At 44.8% G+C, this 17,577-nt stretch overlaps 1 protein-coding gene across 1 annotated transcript in view; it reads right to left on the reverse strand.

The window, feature by feature from the left end:
• The window catches only part of ADGRL3 (adhesion G protein-coupled receptor L3), a 604,084-nt gene that overhangs the window by 70,357 nt on the left and 516,150 nt on the right, over positions 1–17,577 (reverse strand). Inside the window, exon 24 of the mRNA XM_066574505.1 lies at positions 16,496–16,624. Within this exon, the coding sequence (XP_066430602.1) occupies positions 16,496–16,624 (129 nt within the window). The remainder of the gene's footprint in view (positions 1–16,495; positions 16,625–17,577) is intronic.

Consider the following 17,577-nt stretch of genomic DNA (forward strand, 5'->3'; position numbering starts at 1 on the left):
TCCCTGACCAAGGGAAAAACTGGACTTTGCGGGGTGTTCCTGCAGCGAGCTGTCTATATAGTCAGGGAAGGACGCTGTCTAGCTAGTGCTGGAGAAGCAGGATTTTGTTTAGGCCTGAAGTTAAGGCTGTATTCTGTGTCTTTTATGAACTTTTAATAAAGCCAGGCCAAGCCTGTATGGAGTATATCCGTGTGGTGGCCTCTGCCTGCCGTTCACACTGCAACCCCGCGCTCTCCCTGAGCTGACTACCCCACTATATATATATATATATATATACACACACACACACACAAACAGACACATTGTGTATAACTATCTACCCCACTATATATATATATATATATATATATATATACACACACACACACACAGACACATTGTGTATAACTATAGGAGAATTCTCTCATCAGAATAGTCATACGGCATTGTTCATCCTGACCTCATCTATATATACTGTATATAAAACTGAATGTCTGTCTGTCTGTTTGTCCTTTATGCGCTACTACACCGATCGCCATGAAACTTTGGGAAGTTGTTGAGTACACTCCTGAGAAGATTATAGGCATAGTACATATGCTACGATAAATGGCGCGCGTGCGTCGTCGACAGTTACGCCCCCCCCCACGTAGATCGTTTGATTTCCATCACTGCCACTAATTCTCTCACTTCCCGATGTTGTAGAAACATGAAATTTGGCACGAGTATTGATTATGTCATAAATAGGAAAAGTTAATGGGTCCCAACTCGATTATTCAATTCTATGCGCCAAAGAATTAGTGTCCAAATTTTACGTACGGAATCTAATTCTCTCACTTCCTGATATATATAAATGAATGTCTGTCTGTCTGTCTGTCCTTTATGCATTACTACACCATTCATCCAATTGCCATGAGACTTTGGGAAGTTGTTGAGTACACTCCTGGGAAGGTTACTGGCAAAGTACATCTATCCTACGATAGGTGGCGCGCGTGCAAGCATCGTCGACAGTTATGCCCCCCAGACAAAGATCGTTTGATTTCCATGTCAAGCACAAAAGCAAAAGGCATTACGAGCAACGGGAGGCGTGTTCAACCAGAAAATGATGCATCCGCCGAACGTTTCGCAAGACAATTGCTGGATATTGAGAATGCGGAGGTAACATGAAAGCTGCGCTGTGATTGGTTGTTATATATTATACTGAGGTAACATGAAAGCTGCGCTGTGATTGGTTGCTATTTCTTATACTGCTGAGGTAACATGAAAGCTGTGCTGTGATTGGTGGCTACTTCTTATATTACTGAGGTTGCATGAAAGCGGCGCGGCGATTCGTTTTTATATATTATACCACTGAGGTAACATGAAAGCTGCGCAGTGATTGGTTGCTATATATAATACCGCAGAGGTAAAATGAATGCTGCGCTGTGATTGGTTGCTATTTTTTATATTGCTGAGGCAGAATAAAAGTTGCGCTGTGATTGGTTGTTATTTCTCTTACTGCTGAGGTAAAATGAAAGCTGCGCTGTGATTGGGTGTTATATTTTATACTGAGGTAACATGAAAGCTGCGCTGTGATTGGTTGTTATATATTATACTGAGGTAACATGAAAGCTGTGCTGTGATTGGTTGTTATATATTATACCACTGAGGTAACATGAAAGCTGCGCTGTGATTGGTTGTTATATATTATACTGAGGTAACATGAAAGCTGCGCTGTGATTGGGTGTTATATTTTATACTGAGGTAACATGAAAGCTGCGCTGTGATTGGTTGTTATATGTTATACTGAGGTCACATGAAAGCTGCTCTGTGATTGGTTGTTATATATTATACTGAGGTAACATGAAAGCTGCGGTGTGATTGGTTGTTATATATTATACTGAGGTAACATGAAAGCTGCGCTGTGATTGGTTGTTATATATTATACTGAGGTAACATGAAAGCTGCGCTGTGATTGGTTGTTATATATTATACTGAGGTAACATGAAAGCTGCGCTGTGATTGGTTGTTATATATTATACTGAGGTAACATGAAAGCTGCGCTGTGATTGGTTGTTATCTAGATATATAAAAACGAATGAATGTATGTATGTCTGTCTTCGCAGCAACGCGCAACGGGTAAGCTAGTGTTCAATAAAAGGAAAGAGCTTCATTAACTACTGGGCCGCAGACAGAGCAGGAGGAGGTGGGGTATATAACTTGTTAAGATGAACATGTAGCCAGGAACCCTTTTACATATTGACCATAAGTCGGTCATATTAAAGGGTCCCAAGAAGAGAACCCCTATTCTTATGCTCTGTTACAGTATATAGATTCCCCCTCTATGGGAGCCAGTTTGTAGGAGCTACTCTAATTCTGGTGGATTTCAGCCATCCTTGTATTACAAGAACAGCCATTTATGCGCATAGCCTTCATTTAATACTACATTTCCCATTTACAGGGGTTGACCAAGTCAGTGTATGTAAGGGGCAACTTAAAGGGGTTTTCTAGGAAACACTATTGATGATCTCAGGATAGGTTATCAATATTGGATTGCTGGGAACCCACTCCTCGGGATCCCCAATGATCAGCTGATTGCCTGGCAGTGGTCTGGACGTCATCATTGGTGTTGCAGGCAGAAGCGTCATATGGGCTCCTCTTGGGAGTAAAGCCCTCAATAATGCTTCTGCCTCCAACACCGATGATGACATCCAGCCTGCTACACTGACTGCAGGCTGGGCGATCAGCTGATCTCCGAGTAGCCCGAGCAGTAAGTCAACGGCGATCAACTATTGATGAACTATCCTGAGAATAGGTGATGAATAGCGTTTGCCCAGAAGTCCCCTTTAAGGTACAGTCCAGGGAAAATAGAGGTGCAGTTTCCAAAATGAAAAAAATGAAGCAGTCCATTGTTTCTCACCATAGAAAACCACTATTTGTACAATACAGTGTAGCTACAATGTTATACAGGAGGTACACAGAGAGTTATGATCTTCTGCATGACAGATGGTTCAGGAACTGCCACCTAGCAGCATTAGTTCCCAGGGAGAATACGGGTCATCAGAGAGACAGCAGGCAGCAGCTTCAGTTGTGGATGGTTGCTAGATGTTCCTTGGTGGTCAGTAAGTAATATGACCTGTGATTAACTGTATGTTAGACCTGGTACTAAGTGATGTTGTTTATTGGTTCAGTAGCTTCCAACTCTTCGTGACCTCGTAGACCAGCCCACGCTAGAGCTTCCTGTCAGCTGTCACCACCCCCAACTCCACCAAGGTTCAGTCTGTCACCTGGAGGATACCATCCATCCATCTTGCCCTTGGTCGGCCCCTCTTCTTTTTGCCTTCCACTTTCCCCAACATCAATATCTTCTCCAAGGTCTCCCGTCTTCTCATTATGTGGCCAAGTCCTTCCTTCCCTCCAGTGAGCGGTCTGGCTTTATTTCCTGGAGTCTGGACTGGGTTCATCTTCTTGCGGTCCAAGGCACGCTCAGCATTTTCCTCCAACCCCACAGCTCAGAAGCGTCTATGTTCCTTGGCTCAGCCTTCCTTATGGTTCAGCTCTCACATCCATAGGTTACTATGGGGAATACCATTGCTTTAACTATGTGGACCTTCGCTGTCAGTCTGATGTCTCTGCTCTTGACTATTGTATTGAGATTAGTCATTGCTCTCTTCCTAAGAAGTAACCATCTTCTGATTTCCTGGCTGCAGTAATCTAGATGTATGAAGTCTGTCACTGCCTCCACATTTTCACCCTCTACTTGCCAGTTGTCTATCAATCTGGATTCCATAATCTTGTTTTTTTATGTTTAACTGTAACCCAGCTTTTGCACTTTTTTCTTTCACCTTGGTAATGAGGCTCCTCAGCTCCTCCTCGCTTTCTGCAATCAGAGTTGTATCATCTGCATATCTAAGATTGTTAACGATTCTTCCAGCGATTTTAGCTCCAGCCTTGGAATCATCAAGCCCCGCTCATCGCATGATGTGTTCTGCACTAAGTGATGAATAGTGTAACTTAGTGGTATGATGGTCAGTGGTTGGTATCTTGGTGCTTAGTAGTCAGTTAGAGGTTCCATAATATCAGGTCAGAAGATATGGAATAAGAACCCTTTTATATTGCTTGACCTAAATGAGCCTTGTTCTTGGAGAATGACCCCCCCCACACACTAAATTTACCCTTTAGTGACGTGATCTCGTTTGCCACTTAAGGATGCAACAATTTCATATCCACTTTTAGGAGGATTCAACTCTTATTTTTCGAAGGGAGTGTCCAGTGATTGGCAACCTGAAGTTCGTCCTGGTACAATTTTTTTCAGTTTTTGAGTGGAGCTGAAAAATGTTGCCTTTTTTGATGCCGCTCATCGTGCAGTATAATGACACAGCCTTTTCTTCAGGTTTGTACAATTACGACAATAACAAAACTGTAGTGTTTTATTGCATTTTTCATGAGGTGAAATGTTCAAAAACAGCAAAAAGTGAGGGGGTTATTTTTTACCAGGATTTGTTTTCCATTCTTATTTTTTCTATGTCTCTGCAGATGACTTGAACATGCAATTCTGGGATTGCTCAGATAATATACTGCAATAGTTTGTATTGTGGGGTCTGATTTCTTTTCTTTGGCACTAGTGGCTATGGTAGGCCTGGCGGCCACTGTAGAGCCTATGGCAACCCTTCAGTCCTCTGCAATCAGTATTGACTGCAGTATCTAAGGGTTTAATGGTGAGGATTGAATTTAGCTCTGATTTTGGCTATTGCAGTTGGACACCAGCTGTCAGTTGTAGCTGCAGTCCCAAGGCGCTGGCAGATTTAGCTAAGGTGACTGGAGATCCCTATTTAGGTGGAACAGTCCCACTTTGGGACTCTGTGTCCTGCTTTCCCCAGAGTCCCAAGTGGGATAGCCATTTGTACTGCTTTTGGGATGTCTGTCACGCTTTTGCCCTGCTTTCGGGATGCAGGGTCACAATTAAAGTGATTACCAGTCTGGGTGCCACGGCTCTCTGCTGTGCTGCTGCTGGATACACAAACTGACAGCAGTGTGTGCATGTGAGATTATTCTCTCCTCCCCTGACCTCTACTCCTTAGTTGCGCAGGAGGAGAGGAGAAGACAGAAGGCGCTGCTGCGGGTGCAGGCACTTCCGCCCGCAGCAGCACTGAGAAGAGGAGCAGCGGCACTCTGAAGATCCAGAGGAGGGTAAGTATATGGGTTTTAGAGGGGCTCTAACAATACTGGTGCTACTGTGGGGGTCACTGTTGCTACTAGGGTCGATATAGGGGACACTATTAGTAATAGTATCCCTTATATCAGCCCTAGTGGTAATAGTATCACTACTGAGGCCACTGTGTGGGGGGGGGCGGGGTTATTATTCGTACTGAGGCCACTGTGGGGAAAACTATTACTACAGGGGCCACTGTGGGGAAAACTATTACTACAGGGGCCACTGTGGGGAACACTATTACTACTGGGGCCATTGTGGGGGTCACTATTCCTACTGAGGCCACTGTGGCGGTCACTATTACTACTGAAACCACTGTGGGGGTCACTATTCCTACTGAGGTCACTGCGGGGGTCATTATTCCTACTGAGGTCATTGTGGGGGTCACTAATACTACTGGGGCCACTGTGGGGAACACTACTATAACTACTGAGGCCACTGTGGGGAATACTATTGTCCTGGGGCCACTGTGGGGATCACTATGCCTACTGAGGCCATTGTGGAGTCACTATTACTACAAAGGCCCCTGTGGGGGTCACTATTACTACTGAAGCCACTGTGAGGGGTCATTATTACTACTAAAGCCACTGTGGGGGTCACTATTCCTACTGAGGTCACTGTGGGGGTCACTATTACTACTGGAGCCACGGTGGGGAACACTATTACCACTGGGGCCACTGTGGGAAACACTACTATTACTACTGAGGCCACTGTGGAGGGGGGGGGGGTCATTATTACTACTGAAGCCACTGTGGGGAACACTATTACTACTGAAACCACTATGGGGGTCACTATTACTACTTAAGCCACTGTGGGGGTCACTATTACTACTGAGGCCATTGTGGGGGGGTCACTATGTTCAGGAAAGATGTTACAGTGCTTGAGGGGGTTCAGAGAAGGGCAACTAAACTAATGCATGGAATGACGGGACTGGAATACCCAGAGAGGCACCAAAACTGGGATTATTTACTCTGGAAAAAAGACTGCTATGGGACTACCAAATAACTCTGTATAAATACATGAGGGGACAATACAAGGATCTCTGCCATGATCTGTTTATACCCAGGACTGCAACGGTAACAAGAGGGCATCCGCTACGTCTAGGAGAAAGCAGGTTTCATCACCAACACAGAAGGGATTCTTTACTGTAAGAGCAGTGAGACTGTGGAACTCTCTGCCTGAGGATGTGGTGATGGCAGGATCCATAGAGGAGTGTAAGAGGGACTGGATGTCTTTCTAGAGCGGAAGGATATTACAGGATATAAATCTTAGGTTAATTGTTAATCCAGGTATACAGGCAGGTAGGAACTATTAGGGGTTGATCCAGGGATTAGTCCGATTGCCATTAGGGAGTCGGGAAGGAATTCTTTACCAAAAAGGCTAATTAGCTCCTGCCTCTTGGGGTTTTTGCCTTCCTCTGGATCAACAAGACAGGAGGATAACAGGCCGGACTAGATGGACATTGTCTTCATTCGGCCTTACATACTATGCTACTATGCTACTATTCCTCCTGAGGCCACTCTGCACATGGCAGCGTACCTCCAGCTTACTTAGAGTAGGTTTATATGTGGCAGAAATGTTATGGAATGTTTGCAGCAAATATTTCCACAACAAATTACACAGTATTTCCACATCCTAAAGCAGTCAAAATCCATATCATTAGTGTGGATTTTGACTGACAATCAGCTGCATGTCCGCAGCTGATTTCATACTACGCGATGCTCCCCTCACCTCTTACAAAGGCTCTCCTCAGTCAGCCCTCCTTGGCTTCTGGTTGCCAGTGGCCTGGTGGGGTGTGGTGCCGCTGGTCAGGTGAGGCCACCACAGGCCACTGGAAATTGGAAGCCAGGGAGTGTTGACAGTGGGAAGCCTTCGGAGGAGGTGAGGGGGAGCGCTGCATAGTATGAAATGAGCTGATTTCCAGCTTAAATTCGCACCAATGGTGCAGATTTTGAGTGGTTTTTGGATGCAGAAATGCTGCAGAATTTGCTCCCTGTCTCTGTACTCTTTATACTCATGGAGGTAAAATCATAAGTCATGGTAAGCCCCACCCCTAACCACACCCCCTTGTCCCACTTTGACCATGGCAAAATTTGGTCACCTTACCCTAGGCAAGGCTAGCTACCTCGAAAGAAGGTACCCCCAGTTGGTCCCTTCATCTCTCAGTAGTCACTGTGTAAGATCTGTCCTCCTCTTTGTCAGTCTCCTTCCTCTTGACTGTCAAAGAATAGCAGAGAAGCTCCTCCCACAGCGCCTTGTTCTGCTTACAGCACAGGAATGTGAGAGCCAAGCATGGGGCTGCCCACAAGGATAGAGCAAGAGATACGGTGACTACTTGGACCGACCAAAGGTGCCCTCCATTGGGGTGGGGTGGAGATATACCGTTAGTGGGAAATTAGCTCTCAGGGGAGGAGGATTTGTAAAGCGGGGGACATATAGTGTTGGGGTGAAAATATACTGTGTGGGAGGAGACTGTATACCATGTAGGACTGTTGGGAAGAGTATACACTGTGTGGGGGGAATATATACTGTGCATGGGAAGAGATACTACACTACAATCACCATGACATACTACTGCATCAAATCAAGGGAACTGCTCCGTTTCCATGGCAACCGCACCAGAATCTACACCACTTGTTGCCCGTTTTGACCCGGATCTGCAGCTGATTTAGCCCTTTAAATGACGGTTTGTGACCAAATCCGCACAAATCGTGTAGCGCCTAATTTAATGTAGACTTTCCACGTGTGAACAGAAACTGACAATAATTTATGACATCAATTAGTTATTAGATAATTTAGGCTAAGCAGCAAAACTATTTATATACATTGAAATGATCAAGTAAATGAAAACTAAAACTGATAGATTTCAACATTTTTATAATTAATATTTAATAGTCTCCTAATTCATTCTGAAAAATGTCCCATGTTAATAAGTAAATAAATGGAAGATCAAACGTGAGCGTTATGTGAACGGATATATAATAGACCGCAGCTGAAAATAGAAAAAAATACAATTTTAAAAATTTTCCTCAATTTTGGTGTTTTTTTTTAATAAATATATTTAAATAGCCGGAGTCTAATTTTATCTCCTAAATAAAGTACAATATGTGACAAAAAATCAAGGTCAGGATCACTTGGATGTGTCAGATTTCCAAAGTTACAGCAACATGTATGTCTTTGGTAAGCGGACGGCACCCGGTGGCATCTCACTGCGCTGGCAGATTTTTGTATGCTTTGTAAAAGTAAGAAAAGGTCCAAAAATGAGGCGGTTTTGGTTGCAGATCCCTGCCGGTGTTTATAGGGCCACTCCGATGACAATCATTGTGTAGCCACACCCCGGTAACCTTAGTCTGCGACAGAACAGCGATGCTATAGAAAAAAACTTTTTACTCCTCTGTTTCAGAGCCCGGCTGCAGCGTTTCCACCAGTCTGCCACCAGTCTTGGGCGAGCAGTCTTTGTGCAGCCTAACTATAATAAATATTTACTTTTTAGTGTTAGGCTAAGAACTTCTGGGATGACCCTCAGAAAGGAAACATTACAGAGGAAGTTATTTAGGGCAATGCGCCGAAGTTCTTGTGTAAAACAAAAAATTACATGTTTTTGTGCAAGCCATACTTGTGCAAAATTTGTGACTTTTTGGCTTTTTCTGCTGTCCTTGCCTTTAAAGTGGGTGGGGTTTGCAATGGGCGTGACCAAAATGGGCTGACGATTTACTGTCATTTACACTTTGCATAAATTATAGCGCAAATCACCAGCTTATGTCTATGACTTTCTGGAGCAGCAGGTTTTTTAAGAGCATGCAGCATATCTGCAGCTCACTTTGAATGAGGTTCACTCCGGGGTCGATACTTCCCACACATTCCTTTGGAGCTCACACTTAAATGTAAGTCACTGTCTTTGCATAAATCTGTATCAGAATTCATAAATCAACGAATAAGTGGTAAAAGACTAGAAAATTAAACTAATGAAATAAATGCATACAGAACTGGATGAGGCCACTAACTGCCACCATTGGATGAGGCCGCTAACTGCCACCATTGGATGAGGCCGCTAACTGCAACCATTGGATGAGGCCGCTAACTGCCACTATTGGATGAGGCCGCTAACTGCCACCATTGGATGAGGCCACTAACTACCATCATTGGATGAGGCCGCTAACTGCCACCATTAGATGAGGCCACTAACTGCCACCATTAGATAAGGCAACTAACTGCCATCGTTGGATGAGGCCGCTAACTGCCACCATTGGATGAGGCCGCTGACTGCCACCATTGGATGAGGCCGCTAACTGCCACCATTGGATGATACCGCTATCTGCCACCATTGGATGAGGCCGCTATCTGCCACCATTGGATGAGGCCGCTAACTGCCAGCATTGGATGAGGCCACTAACTGCCACCATTGGATGAGGCCACTAACTGCCACCATTGGATGAGGCCACTAACTGCCAGCATTGGATGAGGCCACTAACTGCCACCATTGGATGAGGCCGCTAACTGCCACCATTGGATGAGGCCGCTAACTGCCACCATTGGATGAGGCCACTAACTACCATCATTGGATGAGGCCGCTAACTGCCACCATTAGATGAGGCCACTAACTGCCACCATTAGATAAGGCAACTAACTGCCATCGTTGGATGAGGCCGCTAACTGCCACCATTGGATGAGGCCGCTGACTGCCACCATTGGATGAGGCCGCTAACTGCCACCATTGGATGATACCGCTATCTGCCACCATTGGATGAGGCCGCTAACTGCCAGCATTGGATGAGGCCACTAACTGCCACCATTGGATGAGGCCGCTAACTGCCACCATTGGATGAGGCCGCTAACTGCCACCATTGGATGAGGCCACTAACTACCATCATTGGATGAGGCCGCTAACTGCCACCATTAGATGAGGCCACTAACTGCCACCATTAGATAAGGCAACTAACTGCCATCGTTGGATGAGGCCGCTAACTGCCACCATTGGATGAGGCCGCTGACTGCCACCATTGGATGAGGCCGCTAACTGCCACCATTGGATGATACCGCTATCTGCCACCATTGGATGAGGCCGCTAACTGCCAGCATTGGATGAGGCCACTAACTGCCACCATTGGATGAGGCCACTAACTGCCACCATTGGATGAGGCCGCTAACTGCCACCATTGGATGAGGCCGCTAACTGCCACCGTTGGATGAGGCCACTAACTGTCACCATTGGATGAGGCCACTAACTACCATCATTGGATAAGGCCGCTAACTGCCACCATTAGATGAGGCCACTAACTGCCACCATTAGATAAGGCAACTAACTGCCATCGTTGGATGAGGCCGCTAACTGCCACCATTGGATGAGGCCGCTGACTGCCACCATTGGATGAGGCCGCTAACTGCCACCATTGGATGATACCGCTATCTGCCACCATTGGATGAGGCCGCTATCTGCCACCATTGAATGAGGCCGCTAACTGCCACCATTGGATGAGGAAGCTAACTGCCATCATTGGATGAGGCCGATAACTGCCATCGTTGGATGAGGCCACTAACTGCCATCTTTGGATGAGGCCACTAACTGCCACCATTGGATGAGGCCGCTAACTGCCACCATTGGATGAGGCCGCTAACTGCCATCATTGGATGAGGCCGCTAACTGCCACCGTTGGATGAGACCGCTATCTGCCACCATTGGATGAGGCCACTAACTGCCACTGTTGGATGAGGCCGCTAACTGCCACCCTTGGATGAGGCCTCTAACTGCCATCATTGGATGAGGCCGCTAACTGCCATCATTGGATGAAGTCGCTAACTGCCACCATTGGATGAGGCCGCTAACTGCCACCATTGGATGAGGCTATTAACTGCAACTATTGGATGAGGCCATTAACTGCAACTATTGGATGAGGCCATTAACTGCAACTATTGGATGAGGCCACTAACTGCCACCATTGGATGAGGCCGCTAACTGCCACCATTGGATGAGGCCACTAACTGCCACCATTGGATGAGGCCACTAACTGCCACCATTGGATGAGGCCGCTAACTGCCACCATTGGATGAGTCCGCTAACTGCCACCATTGGATGAGGCCATTAACTGCAACTATTGGATGAGGCCATTAACTGCAACTATTGGATGAGGCCACTAACTGCCACCATTGGATGAGGCCACTAACTGCCACCATTCAATGAAGCCACTAACTGCCACCTTTGGATGAAGCCACTAACTGCCACCTTTGGATGAAGCCACTAACTGCCACCTTTGGATGAGGCCACTACCTGCCACCATTGGATGAGGCCACTAACTGCCACCATTGGATGAGGCCACTAACTGCCACCTTTGGATGAAGCCACTAACTGCCACCTTTGGATGCGGCCACTACCTGCCACCTTTGGATGCGGCCACTACCTGCCACCATTGGATGAGGCCACTAACTGCCAGCATTGGATGAGGCTGCTAACTGCCACCAGAGCTGATCTGTATAGGCTAGGGCACAGCTTAGATATTGCAGTGCTGCACATCACATCTAATGATTTCCCAAAAAATGTAAAACTATTCATTCATCTTTTCATGCATAAAAAATTCTGCGCACTGGTAGAAATTATACTAGGGGGGGCGTTGAAAATGCTGGGCTTAGTAGATTGCCCCAAGGTGTGGCTACATATACACAGTCATACCATGTGCACTGACAACAGCGAATGATGAGCAAACCTGTGCGGCTATTGGCCGCCAAAGGTGAACGTGGCATGGCAATCGGTCGCACAGTGCGTTTTCATCCGTAACCTGTTGATCTATTTCGCATGCGGACAGCAGCAGAACCAAGTGCATGCCATAATACAGCGCCAACTCATAACAGAAGTACAACACCAGGACTAAGCTCAGGAAATATGTTTAATCCCAAAATTGAGAACAATTCCTTCTTAATATGACCACTTTCAGAAATGCATTTTATGGTCTACTGACTCAGAGGGTCACAGAGAGGGAATACAGCAGCAGCTCCTGCCAGCATGTGTAATATATATGATATAGTGTTTAGTCAGATCCATGGGGCACTACTTCCTGTACAAGATGTTGGCACATACATATGAAGTCACTCCACTGCAATGGATTATGGTAAAAACTAGCATTTATTATCTTCACATGGCACAAATTCACAGCAATCCCAAACACATCACAGCAGGGTATAAGCAAACTAAGCCCTCTGCTGCCTGCCATTACATAGTAACATAGTGTGCAGGGCTGAAAAAAACATAGTTCAGCCGATTACCCCTGATCTGTATCTACATAGTTATTAGAGCGCTCCCTTGTTACAGTCCTGGGTATAATAGATGATGGAGAGATCTCTGTACTGAGCTCTGATATATCTATACATAGTTATTAGAGCGCCCCCTTGTTACAGTTCTGGGTATAATAGATGATGGGAGAGATCTCTGTACTGACCCCTGATATATCTATACATAGTTATTAGAGCGTCCCCTTGTTACAGTCCTGGGTATAATAGATGATGGGAGAGATCTCTGTACTGACAGCTAATATATTATACATAGTTATTAGAGTGCCCCCTTGTTACAGTCCAGAGAATAATAGATGATGGAAGAGATCTCTGTACTGACCTGTGATATATTATACATAGTTATTAGAGCGCCCTCTTAATACAGTCCTGGGATAATAGATGATAGTAGAGATCTCTGTACTGACCCCTTATATATCTATACTTAGTTATTAGAGCGCCCCCTTGTCACAGTCCTGAGTATAATAGATGATGGCAGAGATCTCTGTACTGACCCCTGATATATTATACATAGTTATTAGAGCGTCCCCTTGTTACAGTCCTCGGTATAATAGATAATGGGAGAGATCTCTGTACTGACCTCTGATGTATCTATACATAGTTATTAGAGCGCCCCCTTGTTACAGTCCTGGGTATAACAGATGATGGGAGAGATCTCAGTACTCCAATAGAGTTCTCTATTCATGTCACCCTTCCTCCGGAACAGGGAGGGAGACCATAGAATGACAAAGATGTTCTCTTCTGCCTGCTTGCCCCCTCCTCTCTGATCTTCACACTGATTGAAAAATGACAGCTGTAAATGAACTATTCCCGACCCCACTTCAAACAGCTGTAGCTCCAGTTCTGAAAGTGCTACCAACATGCTTTTGATGTCATTTTAAATGTGTGGTGATGATGGTGCCCCACTTCAATGCATGTAGCTTAGTGGTTAAATCTGGCTAAGAATAAAGCTTAAGTTTAAATCTGACCATGGACAACATCTGCAGGGAGTTTTCGAATTCCATGCAGATATTGCTCTTTATCAGATGATATCCAGCACTACAAGGCAACATCATTACTGAGCTACACGCATTCAGGAGGAGGCAGCAGCACCATCAGGCTCTTAGAAAGTGCTCAGTACTTGTTTTAGGGGAGTTTTCTAAAGAACTTCCGGTTCAGCAGAAACAAACTGATTGGGGTTTGTGTTCTTGCCAAACCAAAGGTTGAAACCCAAATCCAGGTTTTGCGGGCTCAGTTTGCTCATCTCTATAGGAGAATCATTTGTTTGGTGCATGTCTGAATAGAATGTAGCTCATCAATATGCAACATGCTGATTGTCTACACTGATTGTTCCATCAGAAGGTCTTTAGTTTATCCCAGCTATCTCTACAGGAGGAGGAATAATGCCTAGTGGCCCTTTTACAGGAAAGAGCAGTCAGCTAAATGGCCCATTACAGCGTGGATGCCATAAAGGCTGATATTAGTCAGCTTGATACTGGTGGGGCATTATCATTCTTAATTCACATATTGTAGGATGGGAGTTGGGAGGCCAATCTAGGGTTGGGACATCGAAAACCGTTGTACCGAAATACCGATACATGGCTAATGCTTTGGCGATACTTTCCATGGATATTGTGATGTCCGATATATCGGTAACATCTATAGTTTAAGCCGATATAATATGGATTTCTGTAAAGCAGCAGCCCGTCTTTTGGTCCGGTGACCTGGATCTTCGCTCTTTACTTTCCGCCCTTTCCTTTGTGTTGTACAGGATGTAGTTTTGCTGGAGGCACTAATGAACTTATAAACAAGTTCTACAAACTTCTGGAAAGTGTGAGGTGACTCTTGGTCACCAATCAGGTTTGCTCCAGGCAAAACGACTCTCAGAATAGTGGGGTCTTAGTCCCTCCTCCACATGTGTTTGTGCATCGCGTTAGACGCAGGCTCTGAACGGTTGCGTCCAACGCTATGGCTGTGGGCAATGCTGTCTAAATGGAAGAGGAGGGCTGCGCTGAATGCACGAAGGTCGCGGCCAGAAAAGGAGACGCGACATGTCATGCGTTCAGCGTCTAACGTCAATGTAGTACCCATAGAAAAGATAGGAGTTCATCTAACGCAATTATAATTGGGTTCGGGGCGCTGCGTTCGCGTTACCAGGCCCTGCATTGTTTACAATTTGCCATGGAGACCGTTGGTCCCTTAGTGGCAACTTGAAATGCTGAGTTTTCTTTATGGAGCGCTCATCAGAAGGTTGTAGAGGAGACCTGGAACCTCAAAAAACACGAGGAACGTTAGATGGAACACCAGAACTCGCTTTGTACTTAAAGCTGCCCCCCCAGGTGGTTTAGGAGACGATCCTTTTAAAATATGGAGGGAAAAATGCTAACCCTACTCTATATGTACCGGCCCGGGAGAAAGTATCCTTCTGTAGTTGTTACTTCAGTTCCAGCAGGAAGAATGGTTACAAAAGCCGGTGAGGTTCTGTCCGCTAGACGGAGTGTTGTGAAGGGAGGGCGGGCGGCAGAATAATGTTAGACAACGGTTATTGGGGCCGATGATAAAGAACGTCTTCTCATAGACCTCATTATAATTAGAGGTTTCATCTGTAACTCTAATATATCTTCATGTTAGTAATAGTTAGAAGTTAATAAACCGTTTAAAGTTTTAAAAGAAAACTATATTTTTTTTGCTGATTGTTGCTTTATTACCCCCAGACCTGGTTTATTTTTATACAGCATGTAAAAAGGCGATATATCGAAATATTAATAGTTTCCCACCGATGTTTTACAATAATCGATAGTTTGTTCAGCGATAGTTGATAGTATCGACTATCGATATTTTTGTGTCGATGTCCCAACCTTAGCCCAATCTGATCCTCAAGAGTTTTCTAAAGGCTTATTTACATGCAATGATTATCACTCAAACTTCGTCCATCGCTGAGTTCAGCTCAGCATAAAAGCCATCGTCCTTAATAAGAGGGACAGCATGCTGTGTTCTCCACGGGCAGCACTGATAGCATTGTATGTAGCCCACAGCCCATGTGGCAGAACAAAAGTGATGTATTTAGAGAACAGACCACCCACTGTTCTCTAAATACATGCAAATGAAGCTAGTTAGCTACTAATGGGCTGACCAGCCCACTAATACCTAATGCAAAATGATCGCTCAAAACTGTCAGGTTCTAAAGAATGTTGAGTGATAACCATTACGTGTAAATGGCCCATACAGTGTGGATGCTATAAAGACCGATATAAATCAAGAGTTTCCTTAATCATGACAGTAAGACTGGGCGTCTCCAGAAAGGAGGAGAGAAAACAGCCCGTAGGATATAAAACCATGTCTTAGAAGGGGGGAGATACCGAAGAGGAATGAGAAGTGTGAGAGCTTGTCAGGGAGGGATCACCTCGATGGGGATCTGTGAGTGAAGGACTCCTGTATGGTAACACTGATGTGACTGAACCAACTGCAAGTTTAAGGAACATTTGTGGTAACATTTATATCATTTAGTGAAATATAGCAAATGTGTCTCTTCTCTGCTGTTTATTGCTCATGCCTGTCTCCGATCTGTATTCTGTTAACAGTCGAATCGCAGTGTGACAGCAGGACACACTCATTTATTGGTGGTGGGACTTTCCTGAGACTTGATGTTGCGTGACCAAGCCCTAGCCTTAAGAAGACACATGAGAAGTTCCTGTAAGAAAATAAGTCATACGCTTCACACAACTCTAACAATAAGGTAAGAAACATTTCTGTCATTGTAATATTAGGGCAGACAAGTAATAACAAATACGTACAGTGCTAAAAACATAAATCGGAATAAAAAAAGGTCTATCAAAACCCATGAGAGGACGAAAGGCAGCAGAACCGCCGCTTCATCCATAAGCTAGCTGTAAACCCACAGTCACATGATTGGAGCATTACATGGAATGGAACAGTAACCTCTACGCAATAAAACACTATGAAGTTGCATCAAAAAGAAAGAAATCAAACTACTGAAATTGAAATCCATCTATTCAAAAAGGTATACAGAGGGACTTTTAACGAGAAAGGTTAAGAGAAACTCAAGCACACCTTGTAATTTGTATATGCTTACAGAAGGGTTGTTATAGACAGCCAATTCCCCCAGCAATGTATTATAGGGATTGTTAGCGCCACGAGGACGGAGCAGAGCATTGGTAATAAGATGGTTAGCCATGGCTCCTGGAATAGCCCAATAAAGAGACAAAAGAAAAGGCAATCAGGAATATGTAGCAAACTTCACATGTCAGCATCAGTGAACGAGTGAATGACAAGTAAAAGGGGGGGAAGTTAAACTAAAAAGCTGGAAGCAAACAGACAATTAGAATACAATTAGAGAATGGAGAGACAACATTAAATACAAATTGTTAGAAAATGGGTAAAATGTTGCAAAGTGTACAGTGTATAAAGTAGTCCATAAGCTGTTCGTTAGGGCGCGACAGCCCGGCCGTCAGACACAAACATTTGCTGAAGATTAATTGGCCGATTTCCGACCATGTAAACGATCAGACAACAAACAAGCAAACGCTCGTTCGGCAGCTGATTGGCTCATTTATATGCAATGCAGAACGCCTGTTGGAATGGGGAGCTGGGCAGCCAACCAATGATAACGGTATGAGAACCGATGATCTGGACCCTCAGACTAAGGGCACACTTTTATCACAACTGCTCAATACTTTGATATTCCTACGGACCCAGTTGGGATCTATATCCCTAAAGGATGTTAAACTGGGGGCCGGGTCTCACCAATGGGGTCTCCCAGCTCTTTACCAAGTCTCTTTTCATTGAAACTTTCAACACATACAGTAAAGAGGAAGAGAGTGGCGGATAGACGGCTCCCCAAGCAAAAGAGATACAATCCTGGAGCCTCCAATGGGTTTTGTGGTTTGAGAGAAGTAAAAAAATATCATGTGGACCCCATGCCAACAACAGAGGTGACCAAGTGGAGGGATCACTACCCATCAGTCTTGGACCAGCATGCCAAGTGTAATGCTGAAGTGGAGCTTATTGAATCCACAAAAGAAAACCATTGCTGAGTAATAGACTCTTATTCCTGCAGTTATGCAATGTTTCCGTTATTTAACCCTTCCTCAGACATAAAGTAATTACATGAAGGTGGTAGGCAGAGAAGTTCA

Source organism: Eleutherodactylus coqui, chromosome 7, assembly GCF_035609145.1.
Source record: "Eleutherodactylus coqui strain aEleCoq1 chromosome 7, aEleCoq1.hap1, whole genome shotgun sequence".
NCBI classification, from domain to species: Eukaryota; Metazoa; Chordata; class Amphibia; order Anura; family Eleutherodactylidae; genus Eleutherodactylus; species Eleutherodactylus coqui.